The sequence below is a fragment of the Halichoeres trimaculatus genome, unplaced genomic scaffold (assembly GCF_033239565.1).
Source record: "Halichoeres trimaculatus isolate MK-OKI-2021-1 unplaced genomic scaffold, fHalTri1.1 fHalTri1_scaffold_17, whole genome shotgun sequence".
NCBI classification, from domain to species: domain Eukaryota; kingdom Metazoa; phylum Chordata; class Actinopteri; order Labriformes; family Labridae; genus Halichoeres; species Halichoeres trimaculatus.
Genome location: NW_027437195.1, coordinates 27,769,059 through 27,788,343, shown reverse-complemented (window position 1 = coordinate 27,788,343; position 19,285 = coordinate 27,769,059). Strand labels below are relative to the sequence as shown.

General features: G+C 39.3%; 1 protein-coding gene across 5 annotated transcripts in view; it reads left to right on the top strand.

The window, feature by feature from the left end:
* slc4a11 (solute carrier family 4 member 11) overlaps nt 1–19,285 on the top strand; it is a 176,548-nt gene that overhangs the window by 84,422 nt on the left and 72,841 nt on the right. For 3 of the 5 annotated variants that reach the window (XM_074692075.1, XM_074692073.1, XM_074692074.1), the window contains exon 3: nt 4,217–4,333. In XM_074692075.1, the coding sequence (XP_074548176.1) occupies nt 4,217–4,333 (117 nt within the window). The remainder of the gene's footprint in view (nt 1–4,216; nt 4,334–19,285) is intronic. The other 2 variants (XM_074692077.1, XM_074692076.1) reach the window with 1 other exon arrangement.

Genomic DNA, 19,285 nt, shown 5'->3' with positions numbered 1-19,285 from the left:
TAGACGACCCAAAATGTAAAGACAGCGCAAAATGTAAAGACAATCCCAAAATGTAAAGACAATCCCATGATGTAACACAACCCAAAACGTAGACGACCCAAAATTTAACAACTCAAAATGTATCAACAACCCAAAATGTAGACGACCAAAATGTAAAGACAATCCCAAGATGTAACACGACCCAAAAAGTAGATGACCCAAAATTTAACAACCCAAAATGTAAAGATGACGCAAAATGTAACAACGCCCCCAAATGTAACAACGACCCAAAGTGTTAAGACGACCCAAAATGTAAAGACAACCTAAAATGTAAAGACTATCCAAAATGTAACAACCCCAAAATGTAAAGACGACCCAAAATGTAACAACAACCCAAAATGTAACACTTCCCAAAATGTAACAACCCAAAATGTAAAGACAACCCAAAATGAAACACTAGTGAAGATTTAACAAGGACTCATAATGTGACAATAACCCAAAATGTAATGACCCAAAATGTAACAACCACTCAAAATGTAAAGAACCAAAATGTAAAGAACCAAAATGTAACAACAGCCCAAACTTTTACACTACCCAAAATGAAAAGACGACCCAAAATGTAACAACCACTCAAAATGTAAAGATCCAAAATCTAACAAGGACCAGAAATGGAGCACAATCTAAAACGTAAAGATGACTCAGAATTTACGTCTTACCTCTGTGCGCTGCAGGACCGAGAGGTACCGAAGATCATTCCTCCCTGCAGCCATCAGAGTGTACAATTCTTTGCTTGGAAGAGAGCCCAAACAACATGAATTTCCCTCCGGGGATCAATAAAGTATATCTTATCTTATCTTATCTTATCTTATCTTATTTAACGACTAAAAATGTGATGTCCAAAAATGTAAAGGCGACCCAAAATGAAACCCTACTCAAGATTTGACAACGACCCAAATTGTAACACTACCCAAAATGTAACAAGGACCTTTCCTCTGCACTGTGAGTTTCTCTGTCTCCAAGCGTTTTCTGTGTCTATCTGGCCTGGATTGTTTCCCGTGCGTGCACTACGCGCCTTGCTAATCACTATCTGAGGGTCTTTACCAAAAATATTGAAATACGTCCAGACTGCACGCATGTTGGACTTTTTTCAGCTGGATTCAGTTTTTGCTTGCATCATCACAACATGCTGTTTGGGCCATTGTGTTTTGATGATAGAAGAAAACCCCAAAAAGCAGTTTCAGGTCATTTTCAGCTAAACCTTTTCAGTTGCTCAATTTTTTTTTTTTGGCTTGATTTTTCACTTTTTTTTGCAACAAATGCACATTTCGATCGCCAGAGTCTTCAGACTCAGGATGTAAAAACAGGATTTACATACTGTAGGTTGGCCAGAAAATTCAATTAATATAAAGTTATTAAAAAAGGGTTATAAAAGGGTTATAGTGAAGAAACCAACATCCAGTCTCTAGATTTCTTTCAGCTTATTGAAAATGGTTTTGGTTTTTCCCCCAGAGTCTGTAAACAGAGCGGCATCCTTTGCTGTAGTCAATTCTCCACAGCAACAGTCTGCCACTGAGAATATAAAAACCAAGTATTAAACGCAGTGGTGAGTGCAGGTAATGAAGGAATTTCCAAACAGCAGCAAAGTAATAAAAGAGAAAACTTTTGTGCCTTTCCCTTAAATGTGACTCTGGGACCCTGCAGCGGCTGTTTTCTTTGGAGGTGATTTGAAAGTCAAAGCGCAGCCGGTGAGTCTGAAACACAGAGGGATGCAGGCGAAGCGACAACACACTCAGGTTCAAATAATGTCAATCGCAGAGAGATGATCCTGGCGCAGGACAAACTGAATGAACTGAATTTAAGGGGGGGCTCACGCAGATAAGGTCAGCGGATAAAGAGCACGAGGATGGGATATTGTTCTAGTGGCATCAGGATGAGATCCTGGAGCTGACTGGTGGCTGTTGGGTTGGATTTAAGAGGCTGCTGTGTCAGGATGAGAGAGAATTGGATGAGTCACACAAACAAGCTGCGGGCTTTTTTTCCATACAAAATCCTGTCTATTACACACCGAGAGAAGAAAACGTGCTGAAACCCTGCTGAGTCATCAAGTGCTCGTCCTCACATCACAACAAGCAGTGGCAGAAAATTTAACCAATTTTCCCACAAGATTCTGTGAGAATTTTTTTTTACCTCTTTACAAGAGACGGACGGAGGAGGCGCCACATAGAAATGTTCTATTACACATCATTTAACACTAAGGTTATTTATTGGTAATTAATATATTTAGTCAAGAAGTGATTTCCAAAACGAACTGGGGAGAAAACATTGTAATAACTATTATATTTAAATTAAGAAATGCAAATATATAAAACCTGAGTTTATGAAAATTTCACAAGTTAAAGCAATCCTTTCAGCTACTGCAGAAAGAGAAATTTCTTTTCTTCTTGAACTAATTTATAAACAAATCTGTTTTTAACTTTGTCTGGCTGTGAAAACCTTTTTTAATTTACTTGCTAAACAGATTGTATTTTTACAGCAGCATCGTTGTATTTGACAGGTAAGCTTGTAGACATGTCAAAAGATGATAAAATATAATTTTCTTAGAATTAATTTTATTTTATTTGAAGTTTCAGATGTTTCCAACAGAGTCAGGATAGTTTGTTGGCTCACAGATAAACTGTCATCGAAAAAGCATGATTTACTCTAATGATATGTTGTTTATGCTGAGCTCTATTCTGACAGGATTTTACTATAATAGAAAAAAATATAAAAGAATGTACTTCTTTAATTCCTGAAGCGAAGTTCAGAGTCACAGCAGTAATACAAAAAATTATATAGAGAAAAAATTCAAGAATATATAAATAGAATAGTGTAATTGTGACAAACTGCTTAACTCCCTGGCTGTTTAAAATGCTTTAGGGGTTTCTTTTTAGATGATACTCTGACTCAGACTCGTAACCCGTTTTCAGTGATAAAAAAACGATCGCAAAAAGCACTCAGCACCTTTACAACATTTAATTGGAGATCAAATTAAATGTTTTTCCACTAAAAAATCAACACAAAATCGACTCCAAACAAAATACCAAAGTAGAAACTGTCCAAAAGCCGTTGTCAACTTTTGATTGTACCCAAGTTTTTGGAGGTCCTTGCCTTTGCAACACTCCATTTTTCCTTTGTCCCACCATCCGTAAATCCCAGAAAGGAAAAAAACCAAACAAATTAATTCAAATTCTTGCCACCCATCATTCTTCCAGTGGTCCAACCAACCAAAAAACACAAAAATCCAACAAGTCTCCAAGAATTAGACTTCTAAACCCCAAATCTTTCAGTAATCCAAGCGAAATCCAGCAGGCAGGCTCTCGCAGGGTGAAGGTCCAGCACCGAGCTGAATATTCCCCTCGTAACATTGTCACATAATAAGTGTCAACTAGAAACAACCGTCTATCATTCTCCAGCCAGCCTCCACCTCCACAGGCTCCAGGACTGAGCTTCTTCACCAGTCTGTTCAGCCTCATTCTCTTGTATCCTGTCCAAATCATTGCAATGTGGTGTTTGTGTCTGCTAGCCATGTCTGTGAGTAGCATGATGCGACTCTGCTCTCTGGTGCTGGGTTAGCGCTGCTTGCTAGGCCATTTCACCAGAGATTCATCCCACATTCCCCATAGCGATGGATGGAGGGACAGGTTGATTCCATCTCTTCCTGGCTCATTGTCCTCAGCTCCCCGAGAACATTGGGCCTAGCACCAGTTAGCATCAACATGCTACGGGCTGCTAACAGGTGAAATGTCATGTGTAAACAATGCGACCATGGTTTCAACAGGAACCAGAAAAGTAAAAACACCAATGACAGGCTACAAAAATGAGGATTAAAAAAGAGAAAAAAAGAGAAAGAGCGGTTGGAAACAATTGGGGTTTACTTTTTCACAACATCCATCAATATTCATACCAGCACATTATGACTAAAAGATGTGTGCACTTATAAATTACAGGATGTCCTGTTATAAAGTTTCTGGATAGCAAAGTATTCATGAAGGGGATTGATTGATGACAGCAATAAAAAGGCAGGAAATGTTCTAACTTTTAGATTAATTGACTTTAAGATGAGCTTCATAACTCTGATAGTCTGTTATGTAGCTGTCGGATCTCTGGACTTCCTGGACGGCCGCTTTGACTGTGATACGGGTGAGTTTTGGTCAGCCGCTGAGGTCCAGGAGGTGACCCTGTGCTGTTGTGTCCCCAGAGCAGCGGGAGGTGGAGCAGGAGGAGGGCAGCGAGGGCCGAGAGGAGGGACAGGACTCGCCGATCGCCTGCGGAGATGACATCCACCTCTATGACAACCAGATCAGCCCTGGGCCAGGTCAGTACAGAGGGGGGCAGAGGGGACTATGGGAGGGGAGCTTGACAAAGAGACTGAGGGTTAGGGGGAAGGAAACAGGAGGATTGACTGAAAGTGAGGTGAGGAGGCTGAAAAGGTGGGAAACAGGAGTGAAGGGTGAAACATGCTGTCTGTGTCACTCCAGTTTTAACCACGTCTTTAAACGCAGTCATATCAAACAGACTCTCAAAGGCACTTCTGTCTCACTATAATACCTCTCTTACCATGTCATGGTAACCAACAGAGGGTACGGCTTTAACAGACACTTGTTGTGGTGGTGAGTAATGAGTGTTAAGCTGCTCTTTGAAGCAGCTTTCATCAGTGTTGTTTAACACATAATGGATTACATGACCGCTTGTTATGAAAGAGGTCACTTGATAACTCCACAAACCTTTATCACCTCAGCTCAACAGAGCTATTCAGCCTCTAACAGCTTATTGTCGAGGCTTTGTGACCTGTGATTTCACTTTTCGTGTTTGTTTTGATGCTTTGATTTTGCTTAATGAGATACCAGCTCTAACAGAGAGACACTGTGAGGATGAAGAGGCCTGTGCAGCAAAAGTTAATCATAATAAACCACGTTGTCTATCATTTCTGGGAGTTAACACACAGCAGGAGTTTATGATATAAGTCTGATCATGTGATCTGACGCAGTGACCATCAGAACAGACAAAAAGTAAATTTTAGACAATGCAATTTTGAGATCGCCAAAGCAGCATTTTTTTGCAGCGCTCCTGACTGACTCAGAATCTGTTGTGTCAAGTATCATACACATTCTGTTTTACAAATCTGTAGACAATCTATATGTTAAAAGTGCTGTTAAGCAGGTCAACAACACAAAGCCTCTGTTTAGGAGTAGAAATTGATGAAAACAAATTATTTATCATCACTATTGATGATTAAAAAATCGTTGCAATATCTGCCAGAAAAATTAGATCTTTTCCTAAAATCGTTCAGCCCTACAGGTGAATATCCCAAAGCTTGATTTGAAGAAAATCGTAAATTGAATTGAAATCACAATATCTGCCAGAAAAATCGCAATTCAATCTTTTCCTATAATCGTTCAGCCCTACCAGGTAATCTACACTCCAGTCCAGTAGGTGGCGGTAATGCACCTTCAGCTAGTTGCTAACAGCTAAGTAATCCAACAAAAAGGAAGAAGACAAATCAACTGAAGGGAAACTAATACAGGAATGATGCAGCACAGTGCATTGATAATGGAAACACGTTGTCGATGCTTTTGTTTGCATTGTTGCACCCCTACTCTGAAGTTTTTGTAAACACCTTTACCTTCCTACACACAGGACGTATTTTATTTTGGCCTTTTGACTGGCAGCATTTAACTACTTGTGATTTAAGACAACAAAATAACTAAGCATCGTACCTGTATCAGTACCAAAGCCTTTAGTCATCAGCAGCACAAATACGGAGAGGAGATTTTGAATGAGGCTCTCTATTTTCTACCTCTTCAGGGAAATCCTCTGTCTACAAAAGCCAGTTTGGCCCTGTGCTTGATTTGAGTTACAGTAGAAAGAGTAGTAACTAATAGTGAGTAGTAAAAAAATGTTAGCAGGCTGTCTAACATCTCTCTCCAGTCAATAATCCCTTCTCCTGTTTCACCATTTGACTAATATCTGCACGGATTTTACTCCATGCACCTCCTGGAGATGCTGCACATCATAAACTGACACACATTCTTCAAAAGCAGAGGGAGTCTTGGCAGACCTCAGAGGAATCCTTCAGGAAATCAAAAGACAAACGCCTTTAAAAAAAAAAAAACCTGAAGCGACTTAACAACTCATTTCTTTGGAGGTCCGCCGGAGCCGGGGTGCACCCAGAGTCTGATGGCAGGTGTTGACTTGACAGACGGCTTCTCAGCTGCAGGTGCGGATGATTTTGACCCCATCACCAGAAACCCCAGCAGTCAACAGGTGACGGTTGCTGTGGCAACAGTCACAGGTGCACCACTGGGGAAAGACGGGACGAGAGGGAGAGAGAAATGTGACAGGTGACCATGTCACTCCAGCTGGTCCTCCATACATAGTAACACTTAGGGCGTCTGACAGTGCAGCAGGAGTGATGTGAGCGGGGACCAGGTTAGAGGAAGGGAAAACCTCTGTCAGGCCTGAGCGTAAAATACCAGAGACGGAGAGTGACCTGGAGTGGTGAATGAGGAAAAAGACAAATTAAAGCCCATGCTTTTTAAATGGAGTTCTGTAGTTGAACGATAACCCTTCTCGTCCAATTTGAAAAGAAAAAAGAAAAAACTTTATCCCAGCCTCCACCTCCACAGGGTCCAGGACTGAGCTTCCTCAGCAGTCTGTTCAGTCTCTGTCTCCTGGATCCTGTCTGCTCACAGCAGGTGAAGCTCTTCCAATGTGGTGTTGGTGTCTGATGTTAGCTCTGTTAGCCATGTCTGTGAATAGCATTATGCTACTCTGCCTTCTGGTATTCCCTCTGTTGCTGGGATAGCACAGCTAGCTTGTCCATCTCACGTTCCCAATAACTATGGATGGAAGGACAGGTCGATGTTGTCACTTCTTAGCTCACACCTGAGAACCAGCACGTCGTCCTTACCTCCTTCTCCTCACCTTGTGGGGAAACATCAGGCCTTGCACCAGTTAGCATTGACATGCTACAGGCTGCTAACAGCTGATTTCATATGTAAACAATGCAGCCATAGTGACATATAGGATCTCCAGACAAACACAGGAGCAAAAATAGTAAAAAATATCACTGAAGACATAACCAGTTTGGTGTCAACGACCACAAATTAACCATACAGGGTAATGACCCACTCCAAATGCAAAGACGAGAAAAAAGAGATGAAAAAAAATCACAAGACACAAACTGAGAAGAGAGAGCTGCAACTAGCAATTTTAGCTAAGGCAGGAAGTAAAACTAAAAACTGAAACACTTGGGAGCTTCATGCTTTGTTCAGAACTATTAACTGTCTAAGCGGTTACCTCTCCAGCAAATAGTTCAATTATTATACTTTTGACACAGCCAGAACTTAAACTGTCTGTTTTGTCTTCACTTTTAAGGAGTAGGATACTCCGATATTTAGCATTTTGAAGCATATTGGCATCCGCATTTTTTGACCAATAATAAATCATTGTAAAGCTGGGTTATTTTGGCCCTTTGGATGCAGCCACACTGCTCGATCTGCAGTCAGCTACTTAATAAAAAATATACTCAAAAACGTTAAAACAAAGTCAAGCATTGAAGTTTGTATTATTCAAAATCTTGACACTAATATTTCCACTTTAAATGTAAATGAATATTGGCTTCAAGTATTGGTTATCGGCCTCCTTGACCACTAATAATCAGCATGGCTATCAGCCCCCCAAAAAACATTTTAGTCTATCGCTATAAAAGAGCTGTTATGTTGTCTGTACGTTAAAGTTGGGATCATAAAACCAAGCTTATAGGTTATTCAAAGCACTGTCATACTCCAAATTACAACACGGCCCATAGGAATTGCAGATCTTGCTGCTGCACTACAAGTATGTTGTTGATCTGCCCAACAACTGCAGGAATTATTCATACTGTGTACTTTCTTCAGGAAGAAAGAGATGAGTAAGAGGCTGTGTCTCAGAAATGTGGGATTTCCATGCTGTCAGGGTTTATCATTATGATGCCAAGTAACATAATGCGCCTACAGATATGAAAGGGAGTACCACCTCATCAAATATCTGACCTTATATCTAAATATGAATAAATTACACCATCTCAGGGAATATAATCTGCATATCACTTACTTCAATCATCAAAGTCATTAAACCGATTCTGTGGCTTCAGAGAAACCTCCTCCCCACAACCTGACAGCATTTTGCCCACACTCGTCTCCTGCTACACAGCTGTAACATGTTGAATTCTCGCTGCTGTCATCGAGCAAAATTGTCACCCACAGGTGCAGAGTGTTTGTCATGCCCAACAGTGTCTTCTCAAAAAATATTCAGTGCATTATTCATAGAGAGCTCGGCTGAATGTCGATTAGCGTGTTTTTGTTTTTGAGCCTGTTTCCACTGAAATTCTCTCTGCCACGTTCGTATATTTAATCCCAGTGTGGTTGGATATTTGCATGCCTGGTTTTGCATTTCATAAATGTCACAAATTGTTTTTGTTATTTTATTATTCCACACCAATGAGCTACTGTGAAATAAACCCACTAGTGATAAGGAGATGAACTGATTTAAACGGACACACACAGGCTTGACATGAGTGCATGGATGGAGCTGTGTTATTGATGATATTCTGGTATTAAATGAAGATGAAGCAGTGAAATCTGTTCCATTTAAGATCAGAAGTTTTGAGCATTTATTTAGAAATCTGACCAAGCCTAAAACTTCATAAAAACTTTATCCCGCTCTGTAAGACCAATTTTACCAAAACAAATGTACAGATGTGTTTTAGAAAACTCTTATTTCATCCTATGTACTAAAGTGCCCTCCTGAGAGTCAAAGTATGAGCTAAAGTGCCCTCTTAGGACTCAAAACATGCTTAATGCCCTCTTTGGGGCAAAATTGTGTTAAAGTGCCCTCTTGGGAGTCAAGACATGTTCAAAAATACCCTGTTTGGAGTCTAAAAATGTGTTTAAGTGCCCTGTTTGTAATTTAAGCATGTGCTGAAGTGCTCTCTTGGAAACAAAAACATGTCAAAAAGCTCTTCTAGGAGTCAAAGCATGTGCTAAAGTGTCCTGTTAGGACAAAAACATGCTAAAGTGCCTTCTTCAGAATTAAAGCATGTGCTAAAGTGTCCTACTGTGAGTCAAAGTGTGAGCTACAATGCCCTCTTAGGACTCAAAATGTGCTAAAGTGCTCTTCTAGGAGTCAAAACATATGCTAAAGTGCCCTCTTGTGAACATAAACATGTGCTAAAGTATCCTGTTAGGATAAAAAGATGTGTTCAAGTGCCCCCTTTGGGGCAGAAATATGCTAAAGTGCCTTCTTGAGAGCAAAAAATGTGATAAAGTGCCCTCCTGGGATTCAAGATGTGTGCTTAAGTGCCCTCTAAGGACCCAAAATGTGCTAAAGTGCTCTTCTAAGAGTCAAAGCATATGCTAAAGTGTGGTCTTGGAAACACAATATGTGCTAAAGTGCCCCATTGGGAATCAAAACACGTGCTAAAGTGCCTTCTTGAGAACATAAACATGTGCTAGCATGCTCAGCTAGGTCAAAAACATTTGTTAAAGTGCCCTCTTTGGGGCAAAAACGTGCTAAAATGCCTTCTTGAGAGCAAAAAATGTGTTTTAGTGCCCTTCTGGGAGTCAAAGTGTGAGCTAAGGTGCCCTCTTAGGACTCAAAACGTGCTAAAGTGCCTTGTGGGAGCTGAAAGTGCCCTCTTTGAATCCAAAATGTGCAAACCTGCCTTCTTGAGAGTCAATGCTTGTGCCAAATTTTCCTCTTGGGTTTGAAAACATGCATGAAATGCCTGTTTGGATCAAAATGTGGGCTCTCCTGGTTGGAAAAACACAAAAGTTCCCTCTTAGGTAAAAAACATGCTGAATTGCAGCATTCAATTTTCTGTTTAGTCCCAAGTGTGCGCTGTGCGTGCCTTTTCTCTTTTTCCCCCTGCCCCTGTTTTAGCTGCTATCTCTTTGGGGCTACTCACGCCACAAACCCCCTTCACTCTGATTGGTCAGCCTTCTGGAGGTGGAGCTCTGGGCAGACCTTGGTGTTTTCCAGACCGACCCCTCCAATGTGTCGTGAACCAAATAAGAGATACCTGTGCAATGACCTCATCATTTCAACAAATCTCATATAGACCTCAGGAAGAACCTTGGACCCTACACCCGCCTCAATGCCCACCAAATCTTTGATTTATTGTTAGAATAAATAGCAGTGATTACATCATAACTCTGATTTAATTTGTAAAACCATTGGACCTTATCAATAATTTCCTCAAAGTAACATGCTTTCTGTGCTTTTTTATTTCCTCTCTAAATCCAGCCCAGTGTCTTGGACCATATTCAATTCGACCTTAGCGATAATGTGTCGAGGTATTTAACTACTCCATAGTAAAGATTCATTTCAGAACAACTGCCAACATTAGAGTTATTCAAACAGCAGTTTCAGCTCTCACTTATGAGCTCAACTGCCAGTTATTGCAGACCTCTTTTTAACTTTCGTACCATCATCCAAACAAGGACGGGATTCCTCTTTGAATCAGAGTAGTATTCTCTGACTGCACAAAAACAAAGAAGGTATTTCTACTTATCACACCAGATCTAAACATAGTTTCCATTTCTTGATTCCTCAGACATAAGCTTTCTGTTTCACCTCCTACAAATTGTGTTCACATACTACTGCCAAGCGTAGAATGTAAAAATAAGACAAGCGGAGGCAGATTGGGAAAGGAGAGAAAACAAAGAACATAAGGCGAGATTCAGAAGAAATGGAAATGTGACAGCTTCGATAAATGAGACAGAAAGTGTAAATGTTAAGATTTGTGATGAAGTGATGCATTCATGATAAGTTAATCCATGCTTCAGTGATGATCAGGAAACAGGCTTTGTTTTCCTATTTGTTTTTTATATTGTGTTATGTATATGGACCATTTAAAAGTGCAACTTAATATCTTTTTTTCTCAGGGAGATTTCTCAAACTACGTCGGTTAAATTTAAAAATTGGGAGCAGAAATTCACCCCATAGTTTTATTTCATTGCCTTTAGGAATTGTTATTGACTGGCTGGTGGTCTTTATGGTTAAAATTAATATTTGTCTTTTAATTTCTGAATCGTTTGATGGATTACAGTCTAACTTGGTATCTACAGGAAGCTTAACCATCTTCACTGAGCAGAAAGTTCATTTCAGTCCACCCCTGGTGTTACTGCAGGAGTATCATCAGACAGAGCAGCTGATGAATATTTTAGTGTGGATAAATTAAAGTCTTGTCTGCTGGTTATTCAGAGTTGTTTGCTGTTTGCTGTCTCTCCGTTTGGACAGGATCTGATCCATTCTTCTCTCCTCAGAAGTCTTTGTCATGAGGCTGTCAAACCCTCTCCATAAATAGAATTGATTTCATGATTATATTTCTGCCAGTGCTGGGCTCAGTTCCATTTCAGTCCAATCAATTTGACTGAAAACTGAAGTGGAAAAGTCACGCGGAAGGTCAGGCCTCTGTCACGCCAGCAGCTTGAGGATTTAGGCTCCGGTCAGCGACCAGTTGCCCTTGGTATTGGTGCATGGGGTTTGTTTCGTGAGCAGAACTTAACAACGAAATAAAAGCGTCTGTAAAAGAGTTTTAAAGAGATTGAACCTTAAATAATGGATGTTTTGTACCCAGTAGTGAAGAGTGAACCATCTCTTTAGGCTTACGGGATGATGAAGGACTCATGGGAGTTTGCCCATCCAGTCTACAAGTCCTTCTGGGACTTCAAGCAGGCTTACAACCTTGGCCCACAGGGGAGTCCTTTGGGAGAACTGTTGAAGCAGCAGACTTAATGGGTGTTAATACGCTCTCACAGAGCTCTGTGCGTACTCTGGAAAGGCTTCAAGCCTTTTTTGGTTGTTTTTGGACTTTTGTCCTGTGCCACTGACTCATGGATTAGACCTCATGGCCAAATCCGTAGGAGAAGAAAGGTCTGCTCTGGAGACTTTAGTGCAGATTATGTGGGTTTGTAGTTACCTCTGTTAAGCAGTAGGATGTTGTGTGATCAGAGGTTTGTCCAGACCAGGGGTCTGCAACCTGTGGCTGTCTGACTCATTTGCAGTGGCTCCTTGTAGCTTCACAAAGATTTTATTAAAATAAAGAATTTTTGTTTTTCTTACAGAGGTTATTGATGATTAAAGACACTGACACAAAATAAAATCACGTGTTAACATTTAGTTGAACTAAATCTTCATCCCATCTGTCAATAAAGCCTGCCACCGCTCTACTTCACCTCCTACAACATCAACAGCCCACCAACTTTCCATGCACCTGTGGCTAACCTCAAGTTTTACAGCCCTGTGAAGATAACTACATCTACAAAAAGACTAATCTGGAGGAAAATGCAGATTTTAAGTCTGTGTGGATGGATTCATTTAACTGACAATATGCTGACTTAATAAACATGCTTGATATGTGGCAGGACATTAGCAAAAAAAATTGATAAGTTGAGTTATGTTATCAAATTTAAAGTATTCTTTCACAAAATTTGAAACTTTTGCAAATTGATTACATTTTCTTATTTGCTTTTATTTTACAATTTTTATATTTATTTTAAAATTATTTAAAATTGATGCTTTTTGTGTTTTTGTAATTTTAATTTTTTTATTCAAGTTTTTTAATTTTCAAATTTTTTTTTTGACAATTTCAAAAATGTTTGTAAATTTCTGAAGTTTCAACATTTTTTGAAATTGTTAAAAATTATTAAAAGAAAAAATCAAGACATCATAAGTGCGATTTCATACCCACCCCCCCTCCAAAAAAATAAATAAAAAAATAAATAAATAAAAATAAAATAAATAAATAAAATATAAAAAAGCAAAAGTAAAAATAAAAATACTTGTTTAGATAATTATTTACTTCATTTTAACTATGTATAGAATTTTAAACCCTTCATAGTCTCTAATGTAATAGAAAAGTAGATTTTGTGGCTCCAGAATGACTTTAATCCAGATGAGCTGAGGCAAAATGGCTCTTAGGAAAGTAAAGGTTGCAGACCCCTGGTCCAGACTGACCTGACAGGGCCCAGGTTTGACCACACTGAGGTACTAATGCTTTTATTAACCCTTTCCATCTCTGCCTGTCATATCTACTTAACATAGTGTCGGAGTATAAGTAGGTTGTTTTATTCCTATGAATCCTTTAAACTCACTCTTGTGGATTCAAAATGAACCCATCAGAACAATAAATGGCACCTTCAACACTAGTGCCACCTTTATCAGGGTCTTGTTCACTATTAACGGTGGATCTTTGCCATATCAGAGGCTCATTCTCTTGGACTGTTTGGTGAAGACGCCTGAGCCAGAGGCCACCGCTTCCAGCTTATTAAATCTGTATTACAGCCCTCACTTTGGCTAGTGTCATAAAGAAGGAGAAAGAAAAGATACAGCATCCAAAATGATATAAGTTCATAGATTGGCAGGAGCCAACCAGGGTAATGAAGTCAGACAGGGACTTGGGTTGGAGCCACTGTTCCTTCACAGTTGATTTAGTTTGGGCAACTGATCAGGAAACCTCTTGCTGTCTTTCTTCATGCACATCCAGCTTCAAGGGGATCACGAGGTCGCAACAAAGACGCTGGAAAATTACACTGTTGCTGTTATTTACACCAGGAAGTCCTTGGGAATCCCCATGACGAGGAGTCATGCTTGGAAGAGCAGTTGAGCCAGAGCAAAAACAAGCTGAAAAGATAAAGACACGTCTGATTTTAAGAGTTTGTACATCCAATAAATAATCCACGTTTTTTGACTTCAAAGTGAGCAGTGTTACTTTTACTTTTAATTTAGATTCCTAAGTGTTGATGGCAGGCACTTTCAGGGGGATTTACAGTTAATGAGAATGTAATAGCAGAGCAGTGTGTAAGATAAGGAGAGACATCGTACATCAAAGTGTATTTCATTAACATACCCGCTCTCTTGTGGCAAACTCAATGACTGCCTGAATGGATGATTTACAATTTATTTTCAAGGACGTTTGTTTGATGAGGTCAGTGTGAAAGCACTTTGGCAGCCTATGAATAGGAAAATGTAATATTTACCGAAGAGAAATGGTTGGCACTTTGTCAAGTTTTTCTAATAATGAAGAAATATTAACACATTAAAGGTCTCATGTGATTGTATTCTTAATTTTAAAGCTGTTATTTTCTATTGAAGGTTTTTGATTCACTTATCATTATCCATGAGGCCTCTTGGTAGATGTGGTAGATGTGGATGAATCATAATGGGGTGTTGTGCCTGATGGTGTCTGGGGAGGATGACTACTAACCAGTAATAGACCAATATATTTTTTCCAGGGCCGAAACCCATACCGATCATAAGTAGTCAAGCAAGCCGATAACCGATATTGGGGGCTGATATTCATTTGCAGAAAAAGGGAAAATATTGGCATTGAAATTTCCCCTCCAACACTTAACTATGTTTGAATGCCTTAGAGCATGTGTTTATTTAAATAAGAATGTAAAAATAGGGCTTTTCTATAACTATGTAAACACCAAAACTACCTAAGAAGAGTGGACTCTCTTCTTTTAGGTCTCACTTCCTGTTTTTTCGATTAAAAAAAAAACAACAAAACGTACTTCTTTTGATCGTGTTCACGTCAGGCGCTCCATCCTTCAATCCTCTCCATGATCTTCGTTTTCTTTTCTTACGATGGCGCCGCTCTTTCTCTCTGAACTACCTCAACACATCCTCAGTTGAACCGTGAGCTGTCTGAACTTTTCTGACTTGCAGTGTCTCGTTATGCCTCTGTCATCTCACATCTTCTCCTCATATCTATGCTGAGCTCTCATCCAAAAAGAGCACCACTCTCACCCACAGTAGTTTACAGGCAGGATTTGATGGACAGGCTCAGCTAGACCCCGTCTCTAAAGACGTCAAGATCAGTGAACACGGACATTTCAATATTGGCCAGTTGGAAAAACAATTTGTATTTACAAATTATCTCTTCTTCGTGTATTCATGTGATCAGTCATGCACTACAATTTAGTAATGTCCTAGAATTCAGATTCTTTATTTGGGGTCCTCAAGCAGATATGAGATTAAAATGTAATTAATTACAAATTCTATAATTAATTAGATTAATATTTTCATTTGCCTAACAGTACTACTAAAAAATGTAAATAGTTCCACAAAGGTTTCCACAGTAGTTTTCCATGTGGCTGTATTGGAGCCAAAATAACACAGTCTCGAACTTAATTTTTTATCGGCCACCAGAAAAGAAAAAAAAAATGCGGCTGCTGATATGCTTCAAAATACTAAATATCAGCACTGAAAATTGGTGCGTCGGCCTGTTATCGGTCTGTCCCTGATACAAGCATTGCGAGTGCTCCAGGAGAGCCTGTGTGGATACAGCACACAAATGATCCAGAATCTGACCCTGAACAGGAGGAAGAAACTGCTGAAGTGTAGCAGCTCAAGGACTCTTAAGCCCTTTAGGATCACTCATACCGCTCGTACCAAAGTAAGTCACCAACCTGCAGCCCTTGAAGGTCAGACTAATATCACACCGTGCTCTGAGATTACGTAACACTCTGGGTGACCAAATGCGTTCAACAGTTGTGGGGCCGAAATGATCAAACAAGGCTGTGTCACATCATAGCACTTCCTCCTCCTAATCCCTGAACCCTGAAATTCTGCAGGATTACTGGGAAGCACACAGTATACTGGAACATACAGCAGCCATTAGAAGGAGGTGATCATTGGGGACGAGGTAATCTTATATGAATATATGAAAATCTCCTTACGGCTGCTGCCTGACAGCAATTAGAGCCGCGGCTCCCTCTCTCCTCTGGGAGCGGATAAGCCCAGCCGTGTGCTTTTTGATTGTGTGGCTTTGATGAACCAAATCCAGTGCACACGACACGTGCCCCCTGCCATCAGCTCATCATGGAGGTAGGGGCTGGGGCGCTCTTTTCTTCCTCCGCCGCCTGCAGGGCTTTATGATGCCAAGGTGCTTGGCGTGGCGATCAAAGCTTCCACTTTCCATCGGACTTACACTCAGACATGTTTACTTCTGGCTGGATTATTGATATGATGATATCCTGGTGTTTTCCTGGGGCTTATTGGCTTATTAGAGCGGGGTTTTCTTGCTTTTCAAACGCTGGAGGGAGGGGTTAAGCTCTGATTGATTTCCAGACGGAGCCGGCACAGTGCATCACGCGGAGCAGAGGAGGAAAGCCCATGGTAACCTAATAACGTCCTCCCCACAGTAAACGGCGATAACTGTGTTATGCAACACGGTGGTGGCTGTTTTATGAGAGTCAGCAGGGTTCTGCCACTCTGCTCGCTTAAAGACTGGAGTGCTTTGAAAACCTCATCCCCAGTTTGTCCCCATATTGTTTCCCCAGCACAAAGGTTTTTCCTCCTTTTACTTCCTTCACTGGGAAAATCCAGACCTTTGTACTTTATCTGAGCACTCGCCTCAGCTTCAGACGCTGTGTGTATTAAAGCCTTATCAGCAGAGAAGTTCCAATCCCTGTTCAATGAGAGCATTTAGAGACTTGCCTCTTGACATTTTCATCACTATTAGAAAAGACTCTGACTTTTTTTTGTCACATACTGAGTGGTTGATCTTGAACTCAGAGTTTAATTATCATAACAAATATCCAGTTGCTTTAAAATCAAAATGCAGAACAGTATAACTAACATGTCGTGATCCATATTTCAGATGGTTTGAAAACTATCTTCAGGATAAATACTTTTACTGTCCAAAGGTGTGCCTCAGGGTTCAGAGCTAGGTCCTCTTTTATTTATCATCTATATTAATAATATAAACTATAATATTTTGATGCAAATATCCATTTTTATGCTGACGACACCCTACTGTATTGCTCTGCGCCCACCCCAGAACAGGCCTTGACACTGTCACAAACTGTTTTTAATTCAATTCAACAACATTTCAATGGCTTTCAACTGGTTTTAAATGCAGACAAAACAAAAATCGTGCTGGTCTCTGGCAAAAAATAAAAACCTCCAAACCTACCATGAGTCTGTATCCTTGATAGGATGCAGATTGAATGTGTATTCCATCAAAGATTCCTTGGTATTTTTATTGATGAAGCTTTAACGTTTAATTCAGACATTCAGCAGCTTGTGAGAAGGTTAAGGCCAAGGCTGTTTTTTACCTCAGAATCAGATCAAAGGTACCATGTTTAGGTACCTAAATGCATCCTTGTGACTGTGAGAGTGGAAGAATAGGTGATTTTCCATGCTGGACATAAACACAGCATTGCAAGGTTATATATTGAAGAATACTTATGTTAAAATGAAAAAAATATATATTTCATTGTTAAAAAAAATATATTTTTCCCCACATGAAAACAAAAAAAGTACCAAAAATTGGTATCGTTAAATATTGATACTGATTGCCAGGTACCGGGCATCGGCACCGTATTGTTTCAAATGTCAAAGGTACCCATCCCTAAAACTTGTTGCTGTTACTTTTCGGTCCGTACTTGATTATGATGGTGTCTTATACATGCATGCCTCTCCTCAAAGCTTGCACGCTCTGGATTAGGGATGGGAGGAAAAATCGGTGTCGTAGTATCAGGTTTTTTTGTTACACGGTTTAAAAATAATATTTAAAAAAAAAAAAAAAAAAATCTTAAAAACTGACTCACGTGTCATATGCATTTTTGGGAAAATATGGCACCTGATATAGTCTGTAGTTATCATCACATCATTCATCTTTTTCACTTTGTCTGGTGTTAGAGAAGTGAACTTAAAAGCCCCAAAATCTAAAATATTGAAGAATTGTAATTTAAATCGAATCAGTACCCCACAAGTAGTAAAAGAATCGAATTGAGAGAAAGCATATATGTTCCCAGCCCGACTCTGATTGAAAAAAAAAAAAAAATATATATATATATATTAAAGAGCAAAAGAATTATTGGTGGAAGACAATATAGAGATCCTTCAAACCCATTATTCCACAAATTGCATTTATTTAAATTCCATAACATTATAGATTTCATTTATTTACAAATCCTGTACAAAGCTCATCAGAACTGTTACCAACAACATTCAGAATTGTTTTTTGAAAAGAGAAAGCTGTTATAATTTAAAGGATTTTAAGTTAAAAAACAAAAAAAACATTTAAAACCAAGTTAAAGGAACAGTGGTAGGGATATACTTATGGAACAATCTGGAAAAGGACACAAAACAGGCAAAATTAAAGTATATCTTTTAAAATATTATCAAATGTAATATGTTAAGTAAATATGGGGAACAAGAGTTTCAATGTCAATCACTTTTTTGTGAAAATTTTTCTTTTATTTGTTTTTTCACTGTTTTAGGGGAAAGCACACATTTTTGTACCATGTGATTTTGTTAATTATATTTTTTTGTGAGGAAAGTGGCAGACAAAACAAGAATTTTTCTTTCCTCTGCTCCCTTTTTATTTATATTTATAAGTTCTATTTTGTTGCACTAAATGTTTTATTTTTTTGTCAGAATGAAATAAATCAATCAAATAAACAAATAAAAATCAACCATTTCAGCCTGAAATGTTCTGACTCTACAAAAGTAAACTCTTGTATTAAAAAAAAAGTCAGTGTGCTTTGAAGCTAAAGGTGGCTTTTCTACAAGTTATTCCAATTCTCTTTTTTCCTTTCATGTCTCTACCATCATCCCTACATGTGCCTCAGGCTGTGGATATGTATAGATCACACCATACAGAGCAGACAGGGATACATCTTATATGCAACAAGCTGCTGAAATCCCTGGTCTTCAAATACTGTGAAATATTTATCATGTAGTGCTGTCGATTCTTTGATTTTACCACTAAGAGCTTCAACTTTTGGGTGTTCTACTTCAAACTTTCAAGTTGGCACTACAGCAATCACCATTACTGGTGCCAATGCTGTGGCTACTGTTCCTTCATTTTTCTTCAATACGTCTTCACTGGGATGGCAAATTTTCAGCTAAACTCAAGAAATTCAAAGAGAGAAATCCACACAGCACAAAGCAAGTCTGTCAGAGGGAGGAAGCCAAAGATTTAAAACCGGACTCAAGAAAGAAAAGTAGTAAAAAAGAGATGTGTAGCTCCAAAAAGCCCAACAACTCCCAATCTTAGCCGAGTCAGGAATTGTCAAAGAAGACTGTCACTAGACTTGATGTCCCAGAAATGCTGTGGAGGACGCAGGCCAATAAAAGCTCTTTCTTCTTCAACATGTCTGTGACATCATCTTCCTTTCTCTGATGATTTGATAAAGATATGATTAAAGCTCTGAATTGTGCAGTATCTTTTGGTTTCACTATCTGCGACTGAAGTCTGGATCCCGAGTGA